We start from the raw sequence: 27,148 nt of genomic DNA, 5'->3' as shown, positions 1-27,148 counted from the left end.
GAGAGAGAGGGAGGGAGGGAGAGAGGGAGGGAGGGAGGAAGAAAGGAAGGAACGAATGAAGGAAGAAGAGGGGAGGGAGCAACAGAAGGAGAGACGGAGGGAGGGATGTGACAGTGGACATTCTTAACTGAATGTATAATACCTCCAGAGAAGACAAGAAACAATTTTTAAAGCCCAAGCATTTTTTATCTGTATAAAGTTAATCTTGGTCTTCATTAGAAAAGCAAATTTAAGTTTGAAAATAACACCTTCTTTGTGTGTTGTGGGTGGGGGGAGTCTGTGGGGCAGGGTCTTTCTTTATACACCTCAAACTAAAGCTCTGCATCAGTTTCCTGGTACTGGAATTATTGGATGGAAAATAAATCTAAAGTAATTTCAGATGTTACAGATACCTAGCTAGTATCACTTACTACCATTTCCAAGAAGAAAAAAAAATTGCATTTGACATTTAGTTATTGCAGATTTGGTTTAATTTGCTTATCATCAATTTTAGGTCAGTACCATTTGAAGAAAGGATTCTAGCTGTTCTTGAGTGGCTACAGCTTCCTAGCCATGAAAGGTATGTAGACAGTTTCTGGTACAAAGGCCGCTTTGTTTCATAGACATCTATACAGGCTACAACAAAACTGTTGTTTGCTCTGATGATTTATAGCCAAAGCAACTAGTGAACAATTACAGCTTCATTTCGAAGAATCCTAAGCTTGTAAATGGCTCCTCAGAGTTTTAGGGATGCTTCCCCGGGGCTGTAGGATTTTTAATCAGGATCAACTGTTGAATTATTCTTTCCACTCCGTTTTTCAATGTGTTCGTAAAATATTACATTTTGATACTGTTTGATTTAGACCACACTTTTACACTCTGTATTTAGAAGAACCAGATTCTTCGGGGCATTCACATGGACCAGTCAGCAGCGAGGTAAGTTCATTGCTATCTATAATCACTTCGTTAAATTTAGTATTCTTGAAGTGGACTTCAAGAACATTCTGTGAGGTACTGTGACTTCTGGAAAGAAAGATATTATGGTTTTTTTGGAAAGAAATTCTATGTAACCATGTAACTATGTACATGAAATTCTATGTAGCCAGAGAGAACAATTTAAACAAAACAAGAGCCGAGAGAACTGGCTTTGCTTACAGTTTTTACAGCGCTACATTGAACTGTTGAATGAAATCACCGTCAGCTCTGAATCTTTTATCCTCTCTTTTCCTTCAAACCTGAGTGCTCTATGGGACGTCTTTAAGTATCCAAGACTCCAGATTTCTGTGGATATATCCTCTTCTTACTCTTCTTAGGAGACACTCTCCTGCCTGGGAGCCAAACTTATTACTTAAGAGTGGGGCTTGAAAGCATGGTAGACACTATTAAAAGTGAAGAACCAGGAAAAAAAAAACTTAACGTTAGCTACTGTGACAGTAGGGATGGGAACCAGTTGCCTACGGAGTAAAGATCATAATGTCTCGTATCTGACCTGCCATATTTTAGAAACGTAGCCAGTTCCTGGCTATGGCCACCATAGCTTGAAGCAACACTTCCCTCTTTCTGAGTTCACATCACCATGCCATTCACACGTCACGGAGCATAGAGCATCAATGCCCAAGGTGACATGAACTTCTTCCTCCCTGCGTCTGTGTTCTGTTTTCTTCTGATCGGTGAATTCTTTCCTATGGTCTGAGATGTGAATGAAATTGAAATTACAGACTTGGGAATCCTGTTGGACATAAGATGAGGAAGAGGTGTTGTCAGGTCTATTATCTTTCTCCTTCTATGAGTCCAGAAGACAGACTACAAACCCACTGTCTTCCTTAGTTAGTAGTTAAGCCTTTACCCCACATTCCTACTAGTTCCCTGCTCAGGTGATGAAGGCTGGAATGTTTATGAGTCTTTAGGATTCCTTACTGCTTGTCCAGATGGAAGCTTGGCCTGCCATGTCTACTGTGAGCTCTGTTTTGGGTAGCCATGTCTGTGCTCCTTGGCCTAAATGCAAGATGATTGCTAAATGTCACAGTAGGGAATAGGCCTACTCCCCTCCCTCCCCCGCAACTTGGATTTAAACCTCTGTAAGGAACATCTCTCCTTGTTTTTCTGCCCTGTGACTGGCATGGACTTGAAGCCTTTGAGAGAACAGATACTATTCTGCATTGCTTTTATATCAGTCAAGAGAGGGAAATTAGTCCTCAGTCAGGTCTGTTTCCATCCTTGGTAGTCTTTCCATCCAGGTATGTGTCCAGACGCTCCATGGCAGCTAGCAGCCTCACTATACCCAGCTCTGACTCTGTCATCAGGAGAGCCGGCATGTTCCTTGCTAGAGGCAGGGTTTGAAGAAGTATGACCAGACTAGCCATCTCACAGCAGGACAAGAGAAATTTTGCTCATGACTGATTATTGCTGTGGTTTTAACAATCGGCCAGGCAGCCAGTGTGATTTTCATTGTTGTACTTATTAATTTGTATTTGACTGATATGTAAGACCCATGACAAGGTCAGTTTGGCTGAAAGGCAATTGTTTATTAGGTCATAAAATTAGGATCCGTGCAACCTTACCTGACTTGCTCATGTCCCCTCTTTTTTCCTAATGTGCTCTTGTTCTGGATGAAGTCTGCTGCTTTTCAAATCATACTAACTAACTCTGTTCAACTCTTTTAGTATTACTGGCACCTGAAACCATGTTAATATTTAAAACGTAAAATCCATGTCCTTTGGCTGTCTTCCTGTGAGTGGAGGATCATACTGAAGGATCTTATCTTGTACGAATGTGAGGTGTGGAAGCTGTAAGTGAAGATGTATTGCAGAGAATATAGGCAAGACTTTCTTTGTGTGGCTTTATAACACATGAGGAAAAGAAAATGCCAGTAAGCAGCTTACCCAAAGTCAACCCTTCTGTAGGCTTGGAATATCAGTGTACAAAATAGATGCATTTTTGTAAGGAAATAAGGCGTTCCTGAGAGTTGTAAGGGTTTATTTATTTTTAAGTAAATGGAACTACATGGAGCATTTATGAATTAATTTTAACCCCTTTGCAAGTCAGGAAACATTCGGCCCATTTAAACAGTGACCATTTAAATGATTAAAAAGTTCAAGATGAGGTTGATGGCGGGAAGTGAAATGCTAATTAAGATAGCATTGGCTTCAGCCCAGACACTGCAGACTGGGGTGAGTGTTATTTTGGTTTAATCAAGTCTAGTCTGAGTTTGATGCTTGAACCTCAGGGAGGGACTAGCTAATGGTACCCCCAGAGTATAGAGTTGAGTAAATATGCAATCTGGACCATTCAGCTCCTAATGATTGGCAGATGTTTTATGATCCTGACCTGTATCAGTCTACTGTGTATTTATCATAGTTTATCAATGTTTCAATGGCCCCTTCCCACCCTACCTCCTCTGCCCTCTTTCCCTCCATTCTCCCTCCCTTCCTCTCTCCCTTCCCTCCTCTCAGTAGACTGTGATGATGTAGAAATAGCTTTAGCCTGGAACACATCATACACAGCTGCTTGCCATTCCTAGGTCATCAAGGCCTTGCAGAAGGTTGACCGCCTGGTCGGCATGCTGATGGACGGCCTGAAGGACCTGGGCTTGGATAAATGCCTGAACCTCATCCTCATTTCAGATCACGGTAATCTGAGCTCATGAATTCACTCTGTGGATTAAACAGTGTGTCTTAAAGAATTGGCTCAATGGATTCCTGTTTCATTATTTTTACTGAGGGTTGTAGATAAAGCTTTTTGCTTTTAAATGTGATTTCTTAGGGGTAGTTTTTAGGGAAAATACATTTAATATAAAATGTAATTAAAGTATAAAATTAAAGAAATTTGTGGGTATGGCCAGCCATAACCTATCTGACCTTTTCTCTGATTTGATAAAATTCTACACCAGTATTGAAAGTACTAAAAATAATTTCCAGCATTAAATTTGGGTAACTACAGTTTAGCTTTAATTGGGGCATATTTTTATATATCTCTTCAATTCACTTTAGCATCATAAACCTGACTTTAAAGGTGGCACCTATTTGCTTTTATTTGAGTTTCTCACAACACATGCTACTTTTAAAGAGTTTTAATTTAACTATTGCTTGTGAACACACTGCACCATGGTGTGCTGTTAGAGGTCAGAGGACAACGTTGGGAAGTCAGTGTCTCCATTCGCGATGAGTTCTGGGGACAGAGTTGAGGTTGTTAGGTTTGTAGAAGTGCCTTTTCCAGCTGAGCCACCTCACTGGCCCCCAATGCGGTTTTTTGCCCAGTGATTCTGTACATGTCACGTGATTATGTACAGCTTTGCGCCTACAGAGCATCATCCATGCAGCAAAGCAGCTAATAGGCTCTTTCTGGCTCCTTTTGTTCATCTCGCTTGTCTTTGCTTCAGACATGCTTGTGGGATGCTGTCTTAGGAAACAGTCCTAACACTGTATACTCTGGGATCTCCTTCTTCCGGAGTATACTCCAGTTTAATATGAGGTATTTTGAGGTAAATCGCCCTCTTCGGTTGTGGAAAGACATCTGGCAGTGCTCACGTGGTGATTGCACGAGACACCAGGAAGATTCATTTAGAGCCCAATCTGGGGATGAAGGAATGGGAAAAGGGAGGAAAGCTGGAGAGATGGCTCAATGATTGAAGTGCTAACTGCTCTTGCAGAGGACCTGGTTCCGTTTACAGCACCCACATCAGGAGGCTCATATGATGTGTAGCTTCAGTTCCTCGGATCTGTATCTTCTGGTTGTCTGTGGGAACCTGCACACGTGTCATATGTATATATAACATTTATACATACATATTCAGACATTTTTTGTGTGTATATATATATATATATACACATATATATATATATATATATATATATATATATATATGCACACTCATGTAGGCACATGCACATATGCATACATAAAAATAATAAACATTTTTAAAAGATAAATATGGAGAAAACGTACACCTAACTGAAACGCTGTGTCTTATCAGATGATCAACTAATATGAGTATTGAATTCTGTGTATGTAGATAATCGGTTAAATTCTGGAGGTATCAGGTGGCTGAGGCAGGCAGATCTCTGTGAGCTCAAGGGCAGCCTGGCATATGTAATGAGTTTTGGGATTATGTTCAGAGACCCTGTTTCAATAAAACAATAAGAAAGGGACAAAAACTGATCCTGGAAGTGAAATTAGTTATGTTTTATGTGTGATTTCCTTTAGTCATGTTACGACACGTTTTGTGATTGATTTTTCCAGGCATGGAACAAGGCAGCTGTAAGAAGTATGTGTACCTGAATAAGTACTTGGGGGATGTGAGCAATGTGAAGGTTGTGTATGGACCTGCTGCTCGGCTGAGACCCACTGATGTCCCAGAGACATACTATTCATGTGAGCGAAGCTATTGGCTACTTTTAGATGTCACTAGAGAGAGTGTATCCCTCTACATCAGTACATGCCGGCCACAGGAATGCACAGGTGTTCTGTACAGGGTAGCACTGGAGTGAAGAGAGGGTAACCATTTACCTATTAGAATTTTGGACCAGACACTATGTGGTGATCTATAATTTCATATTCCAGTATATAGTCTGCTTATTAAGTTTTATACACTGTTTATGAGAAAACTTCAACTATGTTTTTAAACATTAAGTAATGACATTCCATGACAATAACCCACCATTAGAATATTATTGTTATGAAGAGGAATGCAGCAGAAATTATCCATTCTGTAGGCCATCAGTTTCTTTACTAAGAAACAATTTCCCAAAGCATACACCTTGTACATATAGAGACACATCCCTTTGGAACACAAACCGCCAAGACACCTTTAAAGATATTTATTACTTTGCACAGCAAGCTCACTTCATAACTGTCTCCAATCTCCATGGCTCCTGTTCTGATTTTCATCTTTGGCTTTGCTTATCTTTTTGATACAATTTTTTAAAAAGATTTTTTTATTTCATGTAGGTGAGTACACTGTATCTGTACAGATGGTTGTGAGCCTTCATGTGGTTGTTGGGGATTGAATTTTTAGGACCTCTGCTCACTCTGGTCAACCACCCCTCTCGCTCCGGCCAGCCCGCTTGCTCTGATCAACTCTGCTCGCCCAGTCCCTGCTCGCTTCAGTCCAAAGATTTATTTATTATTATACAAAATACACTGTAGCTGACTTCAGATGCAGCAGAAGAGGGCAGCAGATCTCATTACAGGTGGTTGTGAGCCACCATGTGGTTGCTGGGATTTGAACTCAGGACCTTTGGAAGAACAGTCAGTGCTCTTACCTGCTGAACCATTTCACAATTACATTGTACAATGGAAATATAAATGTGTCTGAATTATCAAAATTGGGTTAAGTTTGGATTTTACAATGAAATAAATTTCGGTATAGACGGTTGGATATTTTTTTTTAATTTTTAATATTTTTTTATTACGTATTTTCCTCAATTACATTTCCAATGCTATCCCAAAAGTCCCCCATATCCCGCCCCCCACTTCCCTACCCACCCATTCCCATTCTTTTGGCCCTGGCATTCCCCTGTATTGGGGCATATAAAGTTTGCAAGTCCAATGGGCCTCTCTTTCCAGTGATGGCCGACTAGGCCATCTTTCGATACATATGCAGCTAGAGACAAGAGCTCCGGGGTACTGGTTAGTTCATCATGTTGTTCCCCCTCTAGGGTTGCATATCCCTTTAACTCCTTGGGTACTTTCTCTAGCTTCTCCATTGGGAGCCCTGTGATCCATCCAATAGCTGACTGTGAGCATCCACTTCTGTGTTTGCTAGGCCCCGGCATAGTCTCACAAGAGACAGCTATATCTGGGTCCTTTCAGCAAAATCTTGCTAGTGTATGCAACGGTGTCAGCGTTTGGAAGCTGATTATGGGATGGATCCCTGGATATGGCAGTCTCTAGATGGTCCATCCTTTCATCACAGCTCCAAACTTTGTCACGGTTGGATATTTTGCTACTGTTATCCTCTAAATAATATAGTCTTAAAATGAGCTGTGACTCACTTACTTTGTATTAGGCATTATAGTAATTCAGAGATGAGTTAAAATATACAGGAGATCATTTAAGTTACATACAAAGACTGCATGACTTTGTAGGGGACGTGGCCATCTGAAACTGGTAATATCTGAAGGACGACCCTAGAAACATTTTCCATGGATTCTGAGGCTCATTGTGCCTGGTTAATAACCTGTTAGAAATGTGTAGACTGACATTCCTGGGTGGCATTTGGCACAGGGTGGTTGAGGTTGACAGACAGACTGAGTGCTGTTTGGCATGTGGCTGAGCTTTAGCCACAACATCATTCTGGTTAGAACTCCGCATCTTCCAAATTAAAGCAATTATCTATACACATATGTATGGATTCTTTTGTGTAGGTAATTTTCCCAAATGTATGTAACTAAAAGCAGAACTAAAGGGACTTTTAGAAAACTAGACAGTATCTGATATGTAGCACAAACTACAGTAGGAAAATCTAATGGACCCTCCCCGCCCCCATTTAAACCCAGTGTTGACACTAATTTACTTGCTTTCTCGTTTGTATCTGTTTCATTTGAAAATTCCATTTTCTCTCTACATCACAGCTCGTTTCTTCTCTTTAGAGACAGCTTGCTTAGTTTGGAATATGTCTTCCTAAGTACTTTCTGTAATGTATCCGAAACACATATCTTGATTATGACGTGGAGAAATTATGCTAGATCTGGATGGGTGGACAGCAGCTGACGAGTCAGGTGGATGAGCAGACAAGCATGTGGCCTCACAGAGAGATGGGTCAACAGACAATGCACTGGTTTCCTTTTTGTAGAGCAGTGTGACACTGTTTCTTGGCCATTGTGACAGAATGGTACCTAAGCCTTGTCTGCTCTTTTCAGTGGCCATGCACTGATGTAAGAAGAGCTGTTTGAAACTAGCTTTAGGGCTGTCGATGTAGCTCCATTGGCACAGAGCTTGCTTCGTTTGCAGAAAACCCTGGGTTTGGTCACCAGCATTACACAAATTGGGGGTAGTGGCACATGCCCATAGTCCTAGAGTTGCAGGTAGGAGGATTAGAAGTTCAAAGACATCCTCACTACATAATGAGTTTGAGGCTAGTCTGGGCTACACGAGATCCTGTTTCAAAAAAAGGACAGACGAATGCACACTGATAGTTTGAGTGTAACAATACAACACTGTGCATCTTATATTACTTGTATTGTTAATTGTAGCATATCATTAACTTTAAATTCTTTTGTTTGTTACTTCAGTTAACTATGAAGCCCTTGCAAAAAATCTTTCTGTGAGTATCTTAATTTTTCATTATTCAGTTATTGCTATACTTGATAATATATATGATATAGTATACTTGGTAATATATATGATATAGGTCATGATGTCCTACTGTGCTGCATGTCTATAATCTTGTTTTGATCTGGTTTATACTAAATATCTATTTAAAAAATATGTATTTGTCCTAGTGCTGATATATATATATATCATATGCAAAGAAATGCATATTTATATGCATTTATTACATATATGTATAAATATATATGCTTCATATTTGATACAGTTTACTGAAGAATTTTGTATAGATGCATTTAACAGCATGTGAAATAAACACATTAGTTGTAACCCCACTGTAACCCAGTGACACTCTAGGAATCGTAGGTCTTTTGCTCAGTAGTCATTATAATTCCCAGTAAAGGTTCCAATGACCATTCAAGTTCCACAACTAGCAAGAAGCATTAGTTTCCTAGTTGCACCTGTGTCTTCCAGTCAGGCTGGTAAGATGCTTGTGAGTAAAATCCCGACCTGAAGTTAATGTTCATGCCCCAGGTGATGTAAGAATAATGGTTTTGTTTTGTTTTGTTTCGTTTGCCTTTTGCTCCATCAGTGCCGGGAACCAAACCAGCATTTCCGGCCTTACCTGAAACACTTCTTACCCAAGCGCTTACACTTCGCTAAAAATGACAGGATTGAGCCACTGACCTTCTATCTGGACCCTCAGTGGCAACTTGCGTTGTAAGTCATGAAGACATTCTGGGCACATGCAGCCTGATGTAGTATCCAGTACAGGGAGGACTTGCCCCTTTTTAGCAGTACAAGTAGGATGTTCTTCACTCTAACTCTAAACTCTTAGCATGTTGAATTGGATGACTCCTTTCACTGTGAGCTGCTCTGTTCATTGTAGGAACTTTGACAGGACCCTGCACTTGGCTTTAGCATTTAATCTCAACGTATGGCCATCTGGAAAGTTGACAGATGTTCTGTACCATCCTCAGCCTGGGGATGAGCGATCAGCTCTGACTAAGGCCGTTGCTCTGTCTGCTCACATCCATGTTGATGTCTTCTAACAATCGACATTAATGCATTACCCATACCACTGCAGCTCTTCTGTGCAGTAGTTATTTCTTTTTTTTTTTTTTTTTTTTTTTTGGTTTTTCGAGACAGGGTTTCTCTGTGTAGCCCTGGCTGTCCTGGAACTCACTTTGTAGACCAGGCTGGCCTCGAACTCAGAAATCCACCTGCCTCTGCCTCCCGAGTGCTGGGATTAAAGGCGTGCGCCACCACGTCCGGCTTAGTTATTTCTAACAATCCTTCCAAGTTCAGCACTTGTGAGAGCACTCTTTCACGAGCATGCATCTTGTTACACACAGCTGCTGCTTTTCATTTTCTTATACCAACCCATCAAGAAACCTCAGCTTGTTGGGAGTACTTACCAAAATATTTGCATGATTGATAATATTCAGATATCAAAACTTGACCGTTAAATTATTTTGGTAGTCACCCACAAAACCGTTAATTGTGACAAATGTCCCTGCTGAGTAATACTCGAAGCAGCGAAACAGTTCCGTCAACAGTTACACCTCTTCTCTCGACTACAGAGCGAGGCACTTAGTCTAGCAGATGCATAACAGGCCAGTCATTACTCTCAGGAGGTTCAGTATATGATGACTATCTTAATACTATATACGAGGGCTAGGCATATAGCTCTGTGGTAAAGTGCTTGCTTAGCACTTCTAAGGCTCTGGGTTCAAGCCCCAGTACCTCCAGCAACAGCAAAATACTACATCTAAGTATTATTATAAACCACATCATTTACAAATGACCTAAACGAGAAGTTCAAACCAAGTGGAGTGAAGATGAATGCCATTTTATTTATTTATTTTTTTTTTAGCACAGTAGGCATTCCAAGACCCTTACTTATATCTCTGTACTGAGGCTTGGTCACCTCTGTCTGTTGTTTTATGAATGGATCAGCTCCGAGCAAAACAGTATAAAGAATAATACCCAGGAGTTTCAGAGCAAAGTGGCTTTATTTAATTTATGTTGATTTAACAATAGCCACTTATTCTGTATGAATGAAAATAGCAGTGTGGTTGAAGTTTTGTCCAAGGATGAGAATCATATGACTAATTTATATATGTCAAAATTTAGGAATCCATCAGAGAGGAAATATTGTGGAAGTGGATTTCATGGCTCTGACAACCTGTTTTCAAACATGCAAGTGAGTAAGCCTTCTATACTTTGCTGATAGGATCAATCTTAAAAAGTCTGAGTCTTAAAAGAACAAACTTAGTGTGTAGAGAAAGACAGTTACTGAGCTTTATTCCTTTGGGAAGAATTAGAGCGTCTGTTAGGAAGCTGTATTCATGTTTCTGTGGACGTGTGATTTATTGGCCACCTTGATATGTGTCTAATGATCATTTTGAAGATATCTGAGCTCTATGAACTGTTTTGTCTCATGGCAAACATCAGTGACTTCAGGTGATCATGTTTATGATCTGAAAGGAGGTACCACCTGGCATTTGCATGGCATTTTAATTTTTTTCTGAATATAGTTGTAATAATGATTAAAATATTTCTCCTTAGCACCCTGTGAGGTAAGCAGTGTGAGTTTAAACTTCAGCTCTGGGTGATGGGTGCCCTCTCTGATCTCTGTGAATGTCACCCTCACAGATGGCATATATTCACACAGAAACACAAATAAAAAATAAATTATGAATCCCTTTTATGAAAAGAAAAGAACAAAATTTAAAATGCATTAAATTCCACCATAAATACACCAATTCAGAAACCATAGATTTCTATGAAACTTGTCTAATTTCATAGATGAAAAAATGATTTCATTGGTCACTCTGTTCTGATTATCAAGGCAAAGATTATAGTAAAATAAAAGAAATATTCTAGGTATCTATAGATAATGAAAATTAAAACAGGGCCCAAGCCAGCCCACTGGGCATGGCGGTTCCCTTCTTAGCTTATATAGACATCACTATACATATGTGTGCATGTGTACATATGTGTGCAATGCAGACAATATAAAATTTTGACCACCTCCATGCACAACTGAATTAAGCAGATAATCTTTTATATTTCTGGTGAATTCAGGCTCTTTTTATTGGCTATGGACCTGCCTTCAAGCATGGTGCTGAAGTTGACTCCTTTGAAAATATTGAAGTCTATAACTTAATGTGTGGTAAGTGTGAACAGCCATTCTGACGGGTGTAAAATGGATGTTCTTACAGAAGACCTGCGCTTGGTTGCTAGCACCCATGTTGGGTGACTTAGAACCACCCATAACAGTAGCTTTGTGGGACAAGTGGACTTTGGCTTCTGTTGTCACCAGCACTCACGTGCACATACTTATATAGACCCACACATACACATGATTAAAATAAATATAATCTTTTTGTTTGTTTTTTGAGATGAGATTTCCCTGTGCAGCCCTGGCTGTTCTGGAACTCACTGTTTAGAGCAGGCTAGCCTTGAATTCGGAGATTCGCCTGCCTCCGCCTCCAAGTGCTGGGATTAAAGGCATGGGGCATTTGCAACCATCTGGTTAAAATCAATCTTAAATAAATGAAAGGTTCAGGAATCTGGGTGGCATAGCACTTATGTCAGTAGTAGAACAGCACATTTGGGGTGGAGAAGTGACTCTCTAGTTCTTCCAGGTGACCCAGGTTCAGTATCCAACACTGCCCCAAGACAGCTTTCAAATAGCATCTAACTTGAGCTGCAGGGGATCCAACACACTCTTCTGGTCTCCACAGGTACCCACACTCACATGCACGCATGTGCACACATGTACAGTTTTTATAGAATATTATAATCGAAATAACTGTATATGGATAAAAAGAATCACAGATTCCTATAGTTGAAAGCCAAGCGTGTTTTATCTTCATTCTACTTAAATAAAAAGAGAATCAAATGCATCATCAGATGTAAAACTATAAAATGAAACTCATGGTACAAATCAATTTGTCTGGTCCTGAGATGTCTGCTTAACTCTTTACCATTCTTGGGACTCTGCAGATTTATTGGGTTTGATCCCAGCTCCCAATAATGGAAGTCATGGCAGCCTCAACCACCTTCTAAAGAAACCCATTTATAACCCAAGTCATCCCAAAGAAGAGGGTTTCCTGTCTCAGTGTCCAATCAAATCAACATCCAATGACCTCGGCTGCACATGTGACCCTTGGGTGAGTATAGCTGCAAAGCTTAATATTGTGTGTGTGTATGTGTGAACATCTCTCTCTCTCTCTCTCTCTCTCTCTCTCTCTGTGTGTGTGTGTTGTGTTCGAGCGCACGCACATGTGCACACACATCTCTCTGTCTCTCTCTTTCTGTCTCTCTCTCTCTGTGCACATCTCTCTCTGTCTCTGTGTACACATCTCTCTCTGTCTCTGTGTGTGTGTGCACCTCTCTCTCTCTCTCTCTCTCTCTCTCTCTCTCTCTCTCTGTAGAATGTATTATAGAAAAGGCTAAGATGAAATTAAAATGTAGAAGTTGATGTAACATGATTATTAGGAAAATGTATGTATACTTTTAAATCTAAGAACACATGCAGATCACTTCTTAGAAATCTCCCCATCTACTTTCTGCATTTTTAGCTGTTTGTATTCTCTGGATATTATGAGCCCTTGAAGGCAGTTGGGCTGAATTCTACAGGATTCTTTGAGCAGAGCAAACCGATGTTATTGAATGTTCCTTCTCTAAAATAAGGCCCAACCCCCAACTTACTGCAAATTTAGGAGAAAAATATGTATGTGTGTGTGTGTGTGTGTGTGTGTGTGTAGGTTGTTGTTGTTCAAATGGATATAATAAATACATGGTTCCATTTTCATTAGTGGTAATTGTCCTAATCATAGTGATAATGTCTTAGCTGCTGTAAGAATGAAAAACTTTTCAGTAATCCATCAGCCCAATGGACAAGATTTATGAAGTTAGTAGCTGGATCTTATTTTACGGGTTCTCTTTTGCTTACCTTTGGTTTAGACATGGAATAGAGATCAGATTGTGAATCAGATTCATAGTTTCAGTTGCCACAGGTAATTTTGTCTCATGGCAACTGCTGCTTCTCCTCGTTCACCCCACCTTGTCAAAGAAGGAAAACATCTCGCATGATATTTTGTTAATTTTCTTTTTGTTTCTTCTTGGATTAGTTAAGCTACAGAAATGATATAGGACAAAATTAAAGCATAAGTTCTTACTCCTTAAAAAATCCCTTTATAAACTTCTTTTAGATTGTGCCAATCAAGGACTTTGAGAAACAGCTTAATCTGACCACCGAAGATGGTAAGGCATGTTTGCGCTCAGATCTGAAATGTGGATGCGGGTCCTTCTCTGTGTAAGCTTCATAGAGTTGTTGGGTTGGGGGCAGGACATTCTTTAGGAAGAACCAGGGAGCCATTTGATGAGACATAGTTTTCTCTGCCTGATAGTCTAGCATGTTATTTGTAAGACAAGAAACCTACACTGAAAAGGTATACACCCTGGTTTGTGAAAAGGTATGCCTTTCTGCACGTGTTGAAAGTGTTTTGAAATTTTAAAGATTTTTTTTTGTATGTTTATAAGAAAGCTTAGATTTCCATTTAAAATACTTGGCAAATTCCTGTCCCCTTGTTTTAAATTAATTGTAAGAGATTACAGGTTGATTTATCTATCTAAAGTTACTTCCGCATACATTTTTGAAAATTAACTTGTTTCTTATTGGTTCTTTTCTCATGGCTTTCTAATGAAGGCTATGACTTTGTAGGCAACAGATGCAATATTTTCTAACTGTGACTTGGGTGCTCAGAGTTTTGCTGGACGATCTCTAATCTTTAGATGATTTGACTAATGTTTCCTCCTTACTGGAACAAAAGGATAAGTTCTACATTAAACCTGACTTGAGCTGGTTTTCATAACTGTCGGGATTGGGGCAATCTTTTATCCCCAATGTAGCACAGTATGTGATAAAGATTGATGCATTGAGACCATGTAGAGCTGAGTTTGTGGGCTCAGGAGCAACACGATGGGGAAGTATTTATTCCCTGCAAGCCTCCATCACCTCATCTGTGAAGTAGGTGTAGGACTGTACTTCTTAAGGAGATGTAGGAAACAAGATGAGGACCATTCTGCAAAGCACCCTACCCTTAGAGAAATGGCATCAAGCCATTGTGTACAGTGACGTCTTATCTGCCAGTTGTTCCTAGCCTTCTAACCACCCACATGTACCTTCTTCACTTACCAGTCACTAAGCGAAGAGTGTTTAAAACAGTATTAAGGGATCAGGGGACTTGTGATGCAGTTAAATGGGTCGATTACTTGCCAGCGTGCCTGAAGTCCTGGGTTCACTCCCCCAGCACTACAAAGAATTAGGCATGCTGCCACGCACCTGTAATGCCAGCACTCAGGAGGCGGAAGCAGAAAGATCGGAAGTTCAAGGTCTGCCCTGGCTACACACTCACTTTGGTACCAACCTGGGCTAACCTGAGTCTTTGTCTCAAAAAAAAATATATTATTTATTTATTTTTGGGTAGTGTGACAATAACTTATGGTAATCCAAGATAGTATTCTCTTGTGACACTTCTTTTTTAAACAGAACATTGATGTTTCAGTAGAAAAGGCAACGTTTCATGGATTTACATTTGTGTGTGTTTCTGTGCCCTGAGGCGTTTGTGACATGGTTAAAAGAGTTACATGAGTGCTCCGTTGCAGAGCACCAAACATTGTAAAGTGTGGTTTCATTTTCCCTTTGTGACCAAGTAGATGACGCTTACCATATAACTGTACCCTACGGGAGGCCCCGGATTCTACTGAAGCAGCACCGCATCTGTCTACTCCAGCAGCAACAGTTCTTGACCGGCTACAGCCTGGACCTCCTCATGCCCCTCTGGACGTCTTACACCTTCCTCAGTAATGCAAGTATCTGCCCCTTCTTTGCGCTATGTTGAAAGCAGTTTACTGCTGTTAGTCTGTTACCCCTTCCTGAAAGAGGAGAGGAATCCAGAAGTTAGGGCACAGCTTCAGGTCCGCCACTATCTCCCTGTGTAGCTGTGAGACTCAGACTGAACTTCTCCAGAGCTGATTTCCTTTATGCCCCTTTACCCCTCCCCCCTTCTTTTATTTTTTTTTTTAAGACAGGGTTTCTCTGTGTTACCCTGGCTGTCCTGCAACTCACTTCGTAGACCAGGCTGGCCTCAAGCTCAGAGATGTGCCTACCTCTGCCTCCTGGGTTCTGTGAATAAAGGCTTGTGTCACCACACTGGCTACCCTCCTATTTTTAATATTGTGACTCTGATTTATACTCCTAGGAAATCAGATTGGCAATAGGTCACAATTTCTCTTCTTGAAAGGAAGGAATGGCTATCTGAGCGCATGGGTTGTCTCCAATTGACCAAATTTAAGGAGACCCATGAGAGCTCTGTCCGGTTGGTTGCTGCCCCTCATTCACCTGAGAACCCCAACATGGAAGGACCAGCAGGCATTTGTAACCCCCTCCTGCTCCTGCCAATAACAGAGAAGTGGGGAATCAGGTTACCATCCTCCCTCACTCCAGCCCCACTGGTTAAATGGAAGGAGAATGGTAAAGGAACCATGGGTGATTGGCAAGCCATAAAGATAGCCTTAAGGGCTTGCAAGGGGATTGAGAGCTCCATTGAAGGAAACAGGCTTAATAAGTAAACTTAGTACTGATACTCTCTGAGAGTCCTACATAGAAAGATAGAGATATGCACATATGTATATCATTTCTATTCAAATACTCATTTCTTAAAGATTTATTTATTTATTTATTTTATGTATATGAGTACATTGTAGCTGTACAGATGGTTGTGAGCCTTCATGTGGTTGTTGGGAATTGATTTAGGACCTCTCTCTCTCTGGTCCGCCCCACTCGCTCCAGTCAACTCTGCTCGCTCAGTTCCTGCTTGTTCCGGCCCAAAGATTTATTTATTATTATAAATAAGTACACTGTAGCTGTTTTCAGACGCACCAGATCTCATTACGAGTGGTTGTGAGCTACCATATGGTTGCTGGGAATTGAACTCAGGACCTTTGGAAGAGCAATCAGTGCTCTTACCCGCTGAGCCATCTAACCAGCCCTAAAATACTCATTTTTATAGACATTCACATTTGTGCAAAATTTTTTGAGCATTTTAAAACATGTTTGAAGATTACTTTCAGTCAGTATTTCCCCCTGTGGTATGTAGTGTTCACCATGTTTAGTGTGCACAGGAATTTATTGTGGTTTACTGCTGTAATTTGTGATGGCCATTGCTTCTGTCTGATTCTGGTTTTCTTATCCAAACAAAACTATGTGAAGTCGGTTTCTCTATGACCCCTGAGAGCGTTTTCCCTTGCTGTGTTCTCTCTCTCCCTCCTTCTCTCTCTCTCTCTTAGAAACTTTTGGCTGTATTTTTAGATTTGGAAGATGGAGAGAGCTTCTTGGAAATTGACTTTTTATCTCATACAATGTTTAAAACTGTATAAATAAAACATAGCCATCACAGCAGAAGACCCTTGCACATATAGGGATCAATAGCCTTCCCATTGCAGAATGTGTTTGTGCTTTAGATAGAAAATATCCGCAGACAGAAGGGAAATGGGAGAGCGCTGTGACTCTGTGATGGTGCCATGACGATTGCCCCTAACTCATTAGCATCCATCTCTGCTCCATGCCTGACACCTGCTGATTCTCCACCATTTGTTCCTCAGGACCAATTCTCCAGAGATGACTTTCCCAACTGTCTGTACCAGGACCTTCGGATTCCCCTTAGTCCCGTGCATAAATGTTCCTATTATAAAAGCAATTCTAAGCTAAGTTATGGCTTCCTCACGCCACCGAGTAAGTACCTCGCCACCTTGGCCCCACGGCTTTCCCTTCCCCAAGTTTTCCTTTTTGCTTGCTTATGAATCTCTCGTGGGTCTGTGGGTGTGGCTTACTGCTAGAGAACTCTCCTAGCATGTAGGAGTCCCTGGGCCAAGTGTCAGCACCAAATTAATAATAGCAATAACGAAAGTAATAAAATATATTAGTGAGAAATATCTTCCATGCATTCTGTGGCACTGTGTGGAGCCTTTTTTTTTTTTTTTAATTAACTAGTGAGAATGATACTTTAGGAACATAATTGGGAAATCATTACATTTGCCCGAAGCTTGAAAGTCCGATTCATTGTATATTGTGTGTTTAGGGAGTTATTGACCTTGTGCAAATATTCAGGTAGAAGACTTTGTCTTTTCCTTGCATTTCCCTGAAAACTTGAAAGTGAAAGGCTATATCTAGCTCTTAGGAAGGAGGTAATCCACCTCCCATTTCCCCTCCCTGTCCCACCCTCACCAAGAGCCCCACCCCTTACAGTTCACAGCAGAACTAAGCACATCCTCTCCCAGTGAGGCCCAACCAGGCCCTTAAGGAGACTTTTTAAGGCCAGCCTTAAAAGGCAAAAATCAAAACCCCCAGGTACTCAAGCCCTCATCTTCCAGTCCAGCCCTGAGTAAGTTCCTGTAGACACCACTTGGCCATGGAACTATAAGAGAGCAAGTCCTAGCTCAGTTTACACAAAGAAGCCTTGTGTGGCATGCTGGGGCAGACTCCAGGGTTGTTTTCTCTGGGTGGTAGGTGTTGTGCTGAAGCCAGAACTTCTGAACTTTCTTCCTTTGGCTATATAAAAAAAAAAAAGTTTGAGAAGTTTGTAAACACAATACTCTTTCAGCTGAAATAAGAGAAATAAGGCAAAAGTTTGAAAAGGTCTGGTTCAGGGCTTTCTTATTAACATTTGTGTTTCTTCGATAAATTATCAGCACAAAGAATGAGTTTGCATTTTTATTTTCCTAAGGAACTTGGGCAAATGTCTTACTTTCCTGTCTGTGAGGACCTGGGCAGGTTTTACAGGATTCAGCTGACTCTCAGCTAACTGTTACTCTCCACCCCAAGACATTGCGAAACCTTCTTCATGCTGTATGAAAGAGCCGTTTTCTTTTTCTTTTTTTTATTCACAGGACTAAATAGAGTTTCAAATCACATATACTCCGAAGCGCTGCTTACATCTAATATGGTGCCAATGTATCAGAGTTTTCAAGGTAAAAATCTCTAATGATGGTTTCTGTATATGTAAATTTAGTCATTATGTAATATAATTTATAGTTTTGACTAAATGTGCCCTCTGCAGGTACTTGAACACAAAAAATTCTATAAATACTAAGAGATATATTCCAGTATATGTTTACTTTGTATTTACATGTTATAAGCATCTTTGGCAAAAAAAATTATATGGTATATTCTCTCTTGTTACATAGTGAATCCAATAAACTAATACATCAGCTTTCAGTATGGTTCCTTATTTAAATAAGTTTGGGTAATTATTTTCATTTTTAAAATGAATAGATTTTATAGCATTATGTAAAGTTATAATACAGAATATAAAATATACCACGTGTAAGGACATCTTATTTGAATTTTTGTCTATGACACATGTATATTTTCAGAGGACAAATTCAGCTATGAGTAGTGAGTCTGATTCATGGTTTGTGCTTCTTCGGTGCTTAGTGTTGACACACAGTCATTACTGCAGGTTAAGGTGCTTATTTCCGAATACAGAGATGGAGTTGGATCCGCGTTTGCCCTGTAGTCTTTCTGAGCCAAAAGCGAATCCTACATTCTGGGCTTGGCAGCAGACTGAAGCCAATACCGACCTAATCCTCAGTTATTACAAAGACTAGCATTGCTTTATACCATTCTCCAGTTCCACACAGCGGCAGAGCGTGCCGGTCGTTCTTGTGAAATTGCAGCATCTTCTCTTGTTTTTCAGTTATATGGCACTACCTTCATGACACCCTACTGCAAAGGTATGCCCATGAAAGGAATGGCATCAATGTTGTCAGCGGTCCCGTGTTTGACTTTGATTATGATGGACGCTATGATTCCTTAGAGATCCTGAAACAGTAAGAGCATATTTCATACTCTTCAAGGGAGCTATCGAGGGGGATTTCCATCTAGCCAGCAGATCCTTTCTATACAGTGCAACTCAAGTGTACATAGGGACACTTACCACCCAGAGGCATTTTGAAATCTCTACAACAGGTATAATACTCAGTTTCAACCAAATTAATTGTTTTCAATGAAAGAAGTCACATCTCCCCATTCATGAGCCCTGTGTACATGCTGATCCCAATTTCAGATCTCTGTGTGGCTCAGTGTTGAATGCTCATTTAATAGATGTTCAGTTAGAGCAGACACTGAGAACAGCGCTGGTCCTCTGACAGAAGCGCAGAGTGCAGAGGAGAGAAAGGGGATGAAAATGCACCAAGCCATCTCCCACTGGATGGCAGGGAGGGAACCACCATCCTGAGGAAACTGTCAATGGAGCTGATTCCATAAAATGAAATAAGGGAATGTTCTAAAAACTGGTTGATGCTTTTGATTCTTTTGTGGGAAAGAGGTGTGGGGCAGGATTCAAACTCAGGATCTCTCAGAAAGAAGACAAGCGCCCACCACTAAGCTATGTGCCTTACCCTGGTTGAACCCCATTAAAGCAAATAACTTAACAACATTTTCTAAAACCACCTCAAGACAGTTACCAAAGACTCTACTGAGATTTTGTCCCTTACAGAGAACTCTCTTATTGCTTTATAACAAAACATCTTGGGAGTATGTCAGTTTGTAAAATGCATACTTTTAAACTGTGTCTATTATTTTAGGTTTTTGTGTGCTTGTTTGTTAGCAGCAGGGTTTCTCTATGTAGTCCTAGCTATCTTGGAACTCTCCGTGCAGACCAAGCTGGCCTTGAAGTCACAGAGATCCACCCTAGTGCTAGGATTAAAGGTGGGTGCCAACACACCCAGACAGCTTAGCTGTGTCTATTGAAGCAGAAAGTTTATTTTTACATGGCTGGCCTGTAAGCCAAGTTGTGGAGGTTGTAGAAGAGACCTTATATGCTCTCGTCTCACAGAGTTATCCAGAACTCTTGTTTTCAATGTATGTTCCAGGTTATGATTCTACACAGGGTCAGTTTATTTGGAAAATAGTGATTGTCACTGTCTTAAATTTTGAAAAATGCCCAACAAATAATCACAGGTTTAAAAACAGGTCAGTCTTAACAAGAGTCTGTTCTTAGTTTTCAATTCTTTTTCTCAGTTAAAGTTTGGGGGTAAAACCAGAAATTTAGTCAAAGGGATGGAGAATTCATGGCATATCCTCTCTAAGGAGGGGCCTTGGTTGATTCTCTGTCATTGTGCGGCTGACAAAAGAGCATCAATACTAATCTAGAGTTAGAATGTTGGTTGTAAGTTTGTAAGTGTTCAAAGATTTCATATATATGCATATATATACATACATATATATATTATCTGAATATTCTTTAGATAGAAATGGAAAAGTCAAATTTTAATAGAAAAGGTTATTTGAACATTCTAGTTATTAGCATCAATAATTGAGGTATAATGATTATTTAATTATTTATTCTATTTATTCTTTTTTTTTTTTTTTTTTTTTTGAGACAGGGTTTCTCTGTGTAGCCCTGGCTGTCCTGGAACTCACTTTGTAGACCAGGCTGGCCTCAAACTCAGAAATCCTCCTGCCTCTGCCTCCCGAGTGCTGGGATTAAAGATGTGCACCACCACACCCGGCTAATTATTTATTCTTATAACATGCTTATTTAATTAAATGTAAACCTCAGATATGTTTTAGTAAAAGTAGGCTCTACTGAAGTATTATTAAGAGAAAGATAAACGTTTCTTAATGAGAGTGAATGTCACATATTTTACAGAAACAGCAGAGTCATCCGAAGTCAGGAAATTCTGATTCCGACTCACTTCTTCATTGTGCTCACCAGCTGCAAGCAGCTGTCTGAGACTCCTTTGGAGTGCTCCGCCTTAGAGCCCTCAGCCTACATACTGCCTCATAGGCCTGATAACATTGAGAGCTGTACGGTAAGTAACAGCCTGTCTCCCTTGCCTCCCTCACACATGGATGTGTAACCTGTGTGTACCCTACATTGCTCACACTCTGGAAGAAACAGAACTCCTGAGTGTACATGGGTTTTGGATTTACCTCATGGTTTTACATGTGGGCGTTATTTTTTATTATAGTATTTATTTAGGGAGAGAGCATCATGTGTGTGTGTGTGCGCACATGCGCTCGCGTGCATCTTGATACATCTGGCTTGCTGGAGGCCCATGGGTATTTATGGGGAGTAGATTCTCTTCTTCCAACACGTTGGGGTTAGGGAGTGAACTCAGGTTGTCAGGCTTGGTGACGAGTGCCTTTACCCACTCAGGGCCCATCTCGATGGCCCTTAAATTGATCTTTGAAAATTACGACCTTGATCTTTGTAGAAGACCACCTTGTCCTTAGGCTTCTTATATGTTTATGGTTATCTCTTTCTTTGGGTTAGGGAAGTTTTCTTCTTTAATTTTGTTGAAGATATTTCCTGGCCCTTTAAATTGGGAATCTTCACTCTCTTCTATACCTATTATCCTTAGGTTTGGTCTTCCCATTGTGTCCTGGATTTCCTGGATGTTTTGGGTTAGGAGCTTTGTGCATTGTGCATTTTCTTTGACTGTTGTGTCAATGTTTGTACGGTATCTTCTGCACCTGAGATTCTCTCTTCTATCTCTTGTATTCTGTTGGTGATGCTTGCATCTCTGACACCTGATCTCTTTCCTAGGTTTTCTTACTTCAGGGCTGTTTCCATTTGTGATTTCTATATTGTTTCTATTTCCATTTTTAGATTTTGGATATTTTTGTTCATTTCCTTCACCTGTTTGATTGTGTTTTCCTGTAATTCTTTAAGGGATTTTTGTGTTTCCTCTTTAAGGGCTTCTATCTGTTTACCTGTGTACTCCTGTATTTCTTTAAGGGAGTTATTTATGCTCTTCTTAAAGCCCTCTATCATCTTCATGAGAAGTGATTCTCCATCCAAGCCTTGCTTTTTCAGCGTGATAGTGTATCCAGGTCTTGTTATGGTGGAAGAATTGGGTTCTGATGATGCCAAGTAACCTTGGTTTCTGTTGCTTCTGTTCTTATGCTTGCCTCTCACCATCTTATAATCTCTAGTGCTACCTGCCCCCACTATATCTGACTGGAGCCTGTCCTTCCTATAATCCTAGTTGTGTTAGAATCCCTAAGAGTCCAGCTGTCTCTTCAGTGATCCTGTGATTCTGGGATCATGTGATCCTGAGATTCTGGGTGTGTCAGAGTTCCTGTGAATCAAGCTGCCTCTGGAACCCTGAGATCGTGATGTGACCAAGCTCCTAGGATCCTGTGATCCTGTGATCCTGGGCTTGTTAGAATGCCTGGTAGTGAAGCCTCCTCTGGGTGCTGTGGGACTGACTGCCTATGGAGTTTGTACCCAAGGTAAACCGGCACAGGCCGGAAGGAACCCCCAAAACTAGACTATTATAACCTCACTATTATAAATTAATATTAAAGCTATAGTAAGAAAGCATTTAAATATAGTTCTTCCATATATAACATTATGAAGATCTTTATTATAGTATTTGCCATTCTAGTGGTGATTTTTTTTTTTGGAACAATTGTTGATTTTTTTCATCAAGTTTTTTTCCTTGAGAGATTAAATTGCTGTTAAATATACATCAGTTGTCCAGAATGATGTAGTAAGTATTATACATTAAATATGTTCTGGAGCAAATAGCTGAAGCATCAATACAGAGAAGCAAGGAAGGAGCCTCTTGTAACAGGGTCAACTGTATACCTGTTGATACGGTGCTGTGATCAGTGGAGCCAGAAGGGGACTCAGGCTGTTCATCTCTTCTGTTCTACCGTGCTTACTCGTGGCTTTGGCCTACACGAACTAAAAATGATTTCTGCTTTTCAGATTTCACATTTGAATTCTGCATGGACCTGCTGGGGTTGGGGGCGGGGAGAGGCAGCCCCAAATTTATCCTTTCATCAAAATGTTGTTGAGTGACTTGAGCCAAACATCACAAGGCTGTTCTACTCTGCCATTCCGAAGAGGAGTGTCCTCGCTGGTTGATGGGAACATTGTATTCAGTTCTTTAATGGCAGCATAAAAGACACTAAATATTGCAGGAAGCCGGAAAGAAAGTTATTTTAAAGCTTGTTACACAGTTACTGTTTCTTCTGCTTCCCCTCTGAAGGAGTGACTAAGCATTAGTTGCGTTAGCCTGAAGAGACATTCTGGTTATAAGTCCTCTTTACTCATTCCTAAGAATGCTGAAATAAACGGACAGACACTGCCTACTGACAAGGAGTTCATGGCGTCAGGTGCTTCCCTCAAAGCCAGAGTAAGGGGTTGTGGCTGGGAGGGAGCTAAGCAGCAGCTGATTTAAGTTTGATGGGAAATGCGAGGTTTCAGTTCTGCTTTTTATGGTAAAACTCTTTATTTTTTTCTACTAATAAGATCCCAAGAGTGCATGGGGCTTTAAAAACAATTACATTTATTAGTAATGTGTGTGTGTGTGTGCACATGTGTGTGAGCATGTGTGTGTGTGTGCACATGTGTGTGAGCATGTGTGTGTGAGCATGTGTGTGAGCATGTGTGTGCGCATGTGTGTGAGCATGTGTGTGTGAGCATGTATGTGTGTGCACATGTGTGTGAGCATGTGTGTGTGTGCACATGTGTGTGAGCATGTGTGTGTGTGCACATGTGTGTGAGCATGTGTGTGTGAGCATGTGTGAGCATGTGTGTGAGCATGTGTGTGAGCATGTATGTGTGTGCACATGTGTGTAAGCATGTGTGTGTGTGCACATGTGTGTGAGCATGTGTGTGAGCATGTATGTGTGTGCACATGTGTGTGAGCATGTGTGTGTGTGCACATGTGTGTGAGCATGTGTGTGTGTGCCCATGGGTGTGAGCATGTGTGTGTGTGCCCATGGGTGTGAGCAAATGCTGTGTGAATCTCAGAGAACATTTTTCAGAAGTCGGCTCCCTCCGTCCCCAGCCTTTGTCCTGGGGATGAAGTTCATGCAGCCAGGTTTGGCAGCATCTTCCTGGCCCCATAGACCTTTTTGATACACGCCTTTGACCCTTTCCCATGGCCATTTTCAGAAATGCTTATAGAATATGGATGCATCCTTTCTATCCCTGCTATCTAATTTAACTATGTGCTCTACTGCCATGGACCAGAGAGTCTGCCTTTGGTTTTTTTCTGATCACATATTGTCTAGGTCTTTATTCTCTTCAGAAATGAAATTTCTTCTTATGTATTTTCCAACCCCAGTTCCATGAGACCATAAAGGTGACACATTCCCGTGATAACTAGAGTTGGTTTGATATAGTTGCTCACATCTTATACTTGATCTTTAAACCCAGCCTGGATTTGGCCCACTGGGGCAAGAGAGATGGTTCAGTGGTTAAGAACACTAGCTGCTTTTCGAGTAGCCCTGGGTTGGACTCTTAGCACTAAACAGTATAACCAGCAACCATCAATAATTCTAGTTCCAGGAGATTTGATCACCTGATTTTCATGATGCACAGGTAATGCATTCAGGCAACACACACACACACATCTGTGACTTCTGTCATTTCTCAGCCTAAAATATCCTAAGTAAATAAGCTGAGAAGAGGGGGACCTTACTGGGAACGTGGACTGAGTGTTCTCTGGTGACTCTTCTTCATCTTCTGTCCTAGCATGGGAAGCGGGAGTCTTCATGGGTCGAGGAGTTGCTGACCTTGCACAGAGCTCGGGTCACAGACGTGGAACTCATCACCGGCCTCAGCTTCTACCAGGACCGACAAGAGTCAGTTTCAGAACTGCTGAGGTTGAAAACACATTTGCCAATCTTCAGCCAAGAAGACTGATTGTTTTTTATTAAAACAAAACAAAACAAAACAAACACCATAGATCCTTTTGAAAGAGTCTTATATTTGATACAGTCCTCTACACTTTTGCATTGTTTGGAAACGGTCGAGTGGAGTTACAACTGGGCCTCCCTGTGTGGTGTCGATGTCCCTGGCTGGGCTGTGTGATGACTCAGCACATCTGCAGAGTGTTCCTGTCCTGTGCCATGCAGACTTCCTGTCTAAGAATTAGATGTGTCACTAACGCATGGGGAGTAAAGACACTTCACCTCACACCTGGAAGTGTTCTTAAGGGACGAGGGGCAGTGTACATGGTCTGGGGACCTGATGTTGGAACCCTATTGTTGTTAATAAAACTGAGTAAAGGACTGGGGTAGCTCATGTCCCATTAAAAAAAAAAAAAAAGGAAAATGGTTCTGGATTGATTTTTACTTGGAGTTTCAGTTTTAACTAAATGAGGTCCCATTTCTATTTTTTCTGTCTCCTCCAATAACCAAAATCTTGTGCTTTTAAAACAAATTGTGATTGGGTCTCTTCAGGTTTAGTGGCTTTCCATCAAAAAACTGGACTTTTGATGGAAAATTTGTGAGTTGAGGATATCTAGCTTTTATAAAAATCAGACTCTATGTTTATACACACATGCACACATACACATGCATGTACGCATGCACACACACATGTAACACATGTGCACACACATGTACACACATACACATGTAACACGCCCACACACGTGCACGCTCTTGAATATGCACATGCACACACATATGCACTTGCACATCCCAGGCCTCTTTACTAGAAATAAATGAAGACTGAAAAGAGCCCTGAGCCTGGTTCTCTCAGGCCATTAAAATTGGGCTTTGTTTGGATGAAACCGGAGAGAACTCATTGGCACTTGCAAAGGGACTTTTTTTTTTCCACTGTGAAGAGTGTTTTCTCTGCACAAGAGAACCCCCCCTCCCCCACAGCTATGGGAGAAGAGCTTTGCCTGGCTTAGCTCTTCAGTTTGAAGCTGTGTAGATCTGAAGAGAATTCGTCACCCATCACTTAACATCTTCACTGTGCACATGACAAATGACACAGTGATGTAATTTCCCCTCACCAACATTGCCACTGACATTGGTGTAATAACTTAGAAGGTGTTGTTCTGTGTTACCCATAGACTCTGGCATGCATATCTTTCAGTCTGTTCTTTCCAAGTTTGGTACTTCCTGCCAGTCTGTCTAAGGTTTTGTTTGGTTTTTATGCTACCTTTTATCCATTCTGCTGTTGTTCCCAGTAGGTTTATATATAGGCTATTGTTTTATTTGTAAAATGTTATTTGTGTTTTGCTTCTTTATGTCTTCTATTTGCTGAAAATTTTTATTGCTTCCATTGAGTATCAATTTCTTAATTTGTTTCATGTACATTTGCGGTTGCTGGTTGGAACCTTTTCATGATGCTGTTGTACAGTGCTCGGTGGTACATCCTCACTTCCTCTGTCAATGTTTGTTTCTATGTATAGTGGGTTTCTCTTGTCTTCAACATATTTTTCTGCTTCTCATGATTGTTTTAAATTAAAACCTGGATATTTTAGGCATTCTATCTTAGCATTCTGCATCTTCGGTAAATCTCTTCTGACATCATCCCTGCAGAAATACTGGGGACTCGGCCTCCTTCTTACTCTCTGGGAGATGAAGTATTTCACCTCCTCCATTGATATTAGGATGAGAGGAGGTAAGCGGGGTGGGGAATTCAGATCTCTGTTCGTTCATTGCTGATGCCTCCCTTGCTGGGATGTGAACAGTACCACTTACTGCTCCTGGCGGGTCTCCAGTGATGCAGGCATCCTGGAGAAAGCTTCATCACCACTGGATGGGGATGACCCTCTCAGGCTACTCAGCCTTCACTGGCACTGCCCTGGCAGCAGACTGGAGAGCTGGGTATGGCTTTTACAGCTTGCCAGAGGTAGAAGTGTAGGCTCCGCCCCCTTGGCTGGTGTGGGAGGGAAGTGTAGGCTCCACCCCCTTGGCTGGTGTGGGAGGGAAGTGTAGGCTCCACCCCCTTGGCTGGTGTGGGAGGGTCTTTTTTTTGTTTCAAAGAAGCAGAGTAGATTCTGGTGAGCTCCGCCCTTTCCTGCCCTTTGGATGGGGAGAGTAAACCGTGTTTTCCACCCC

General features: G+C 41.0%; 1 protein-coding gene across 2 annotated transcripts in view; it reads left to right on the top strand.

The window, feature by feature from the left end:
• Enpp1 (ectonucleotide pyrophosphatase/phosphodiesterase 1) overlaps positions 1 to 26,581 on the top strand; it is a 67,662-nt gene extending 41,081 nt beyond the window's left edge. The window contains exons 10-25 of one of the 2 annotated variants that reach the window (XM_021174644.3): positions 494 to 559; positions 843 to 915; positions 3,500 to 3,608; positions 5,218 to 5,349; positions 8,211 to 8,242; positions 8,840 to 8,967; positions 10,384 to 10,453; positions 11,338 to 11,425; positions 12,262 to 12,428; positions 13,473 to 13,524; positions 14,977 to 15,131; positions 16,927 to 17,056; positions 18,211 to 18,291; positions 19,020 to 19,152; positions 20,976 to 21,138; positions 24,822 to 26,581. In XM_021174644.3, the coding sequence (XP_021030303.1) occupies positions 494 to 559; positions 843 to 915; positions 3,500 to 3,608; positions 5,218 to 5,349; positions 8,211 to 8,242; positions 8,840 to 8,967; positions 10,384 to 10,453; positions 11,338 to 11,425; positions 12,262 to 12,428; positions 13,473 to 13,524; positions 14,977 to 15,131; positions 16,927 to 17,056; positions 18,211 to 18,291; positions 19,020 to 19,152; positions 20,976 to 21,138; positions 24,822 to 24,992 (1,750 nt within the window). In that variant the 3' untranslated portion in view covers positions 24,993 to 26,581. The remainder of the gene's footprint in view (positions 1 to 493; positions 560 to 842; positions 916 to 3,499; positions 3,609 to 5,217; positions 5,350 to 8,210; positions 8,243 to 8,839; positions 8,968 to 10,383; positions 10,454 to 11,337; positions 11,426 to 12,261; positions 12,429 to 13,472; positions 13,525 to 14,976; positions 15,132 to 16,926; positions 17,057 to 18,210; positions 18,292 to 19,019; positions 19,153 to 20,975; positions 21,139 to 24,821) is intronic. The other variant, XM_021174645.3, reaches the window with a different exon arrangement.
• Positions 26,582 to 27,148: the final 567 nt, after the last annotated feature.

This window comes from Mus caroli, unplaced genomic scaffold (genome assembly GCF_978045245.1).
Source record: "Mus caroli unplaced genomic scaffold, Mus_caroli_1 scaffold_9, whole genome shotgun sequence".
Lineage (NCBI taxonomy): Eukaryota > Metazoa > Chordata > Mammalia > Rodentia > Muridae > Mus > Mus caroli.
Note: the sequence above shows the minus strand (reverse complement) of the source record. Positions and strands in the feature narration are given on the sequence as shown.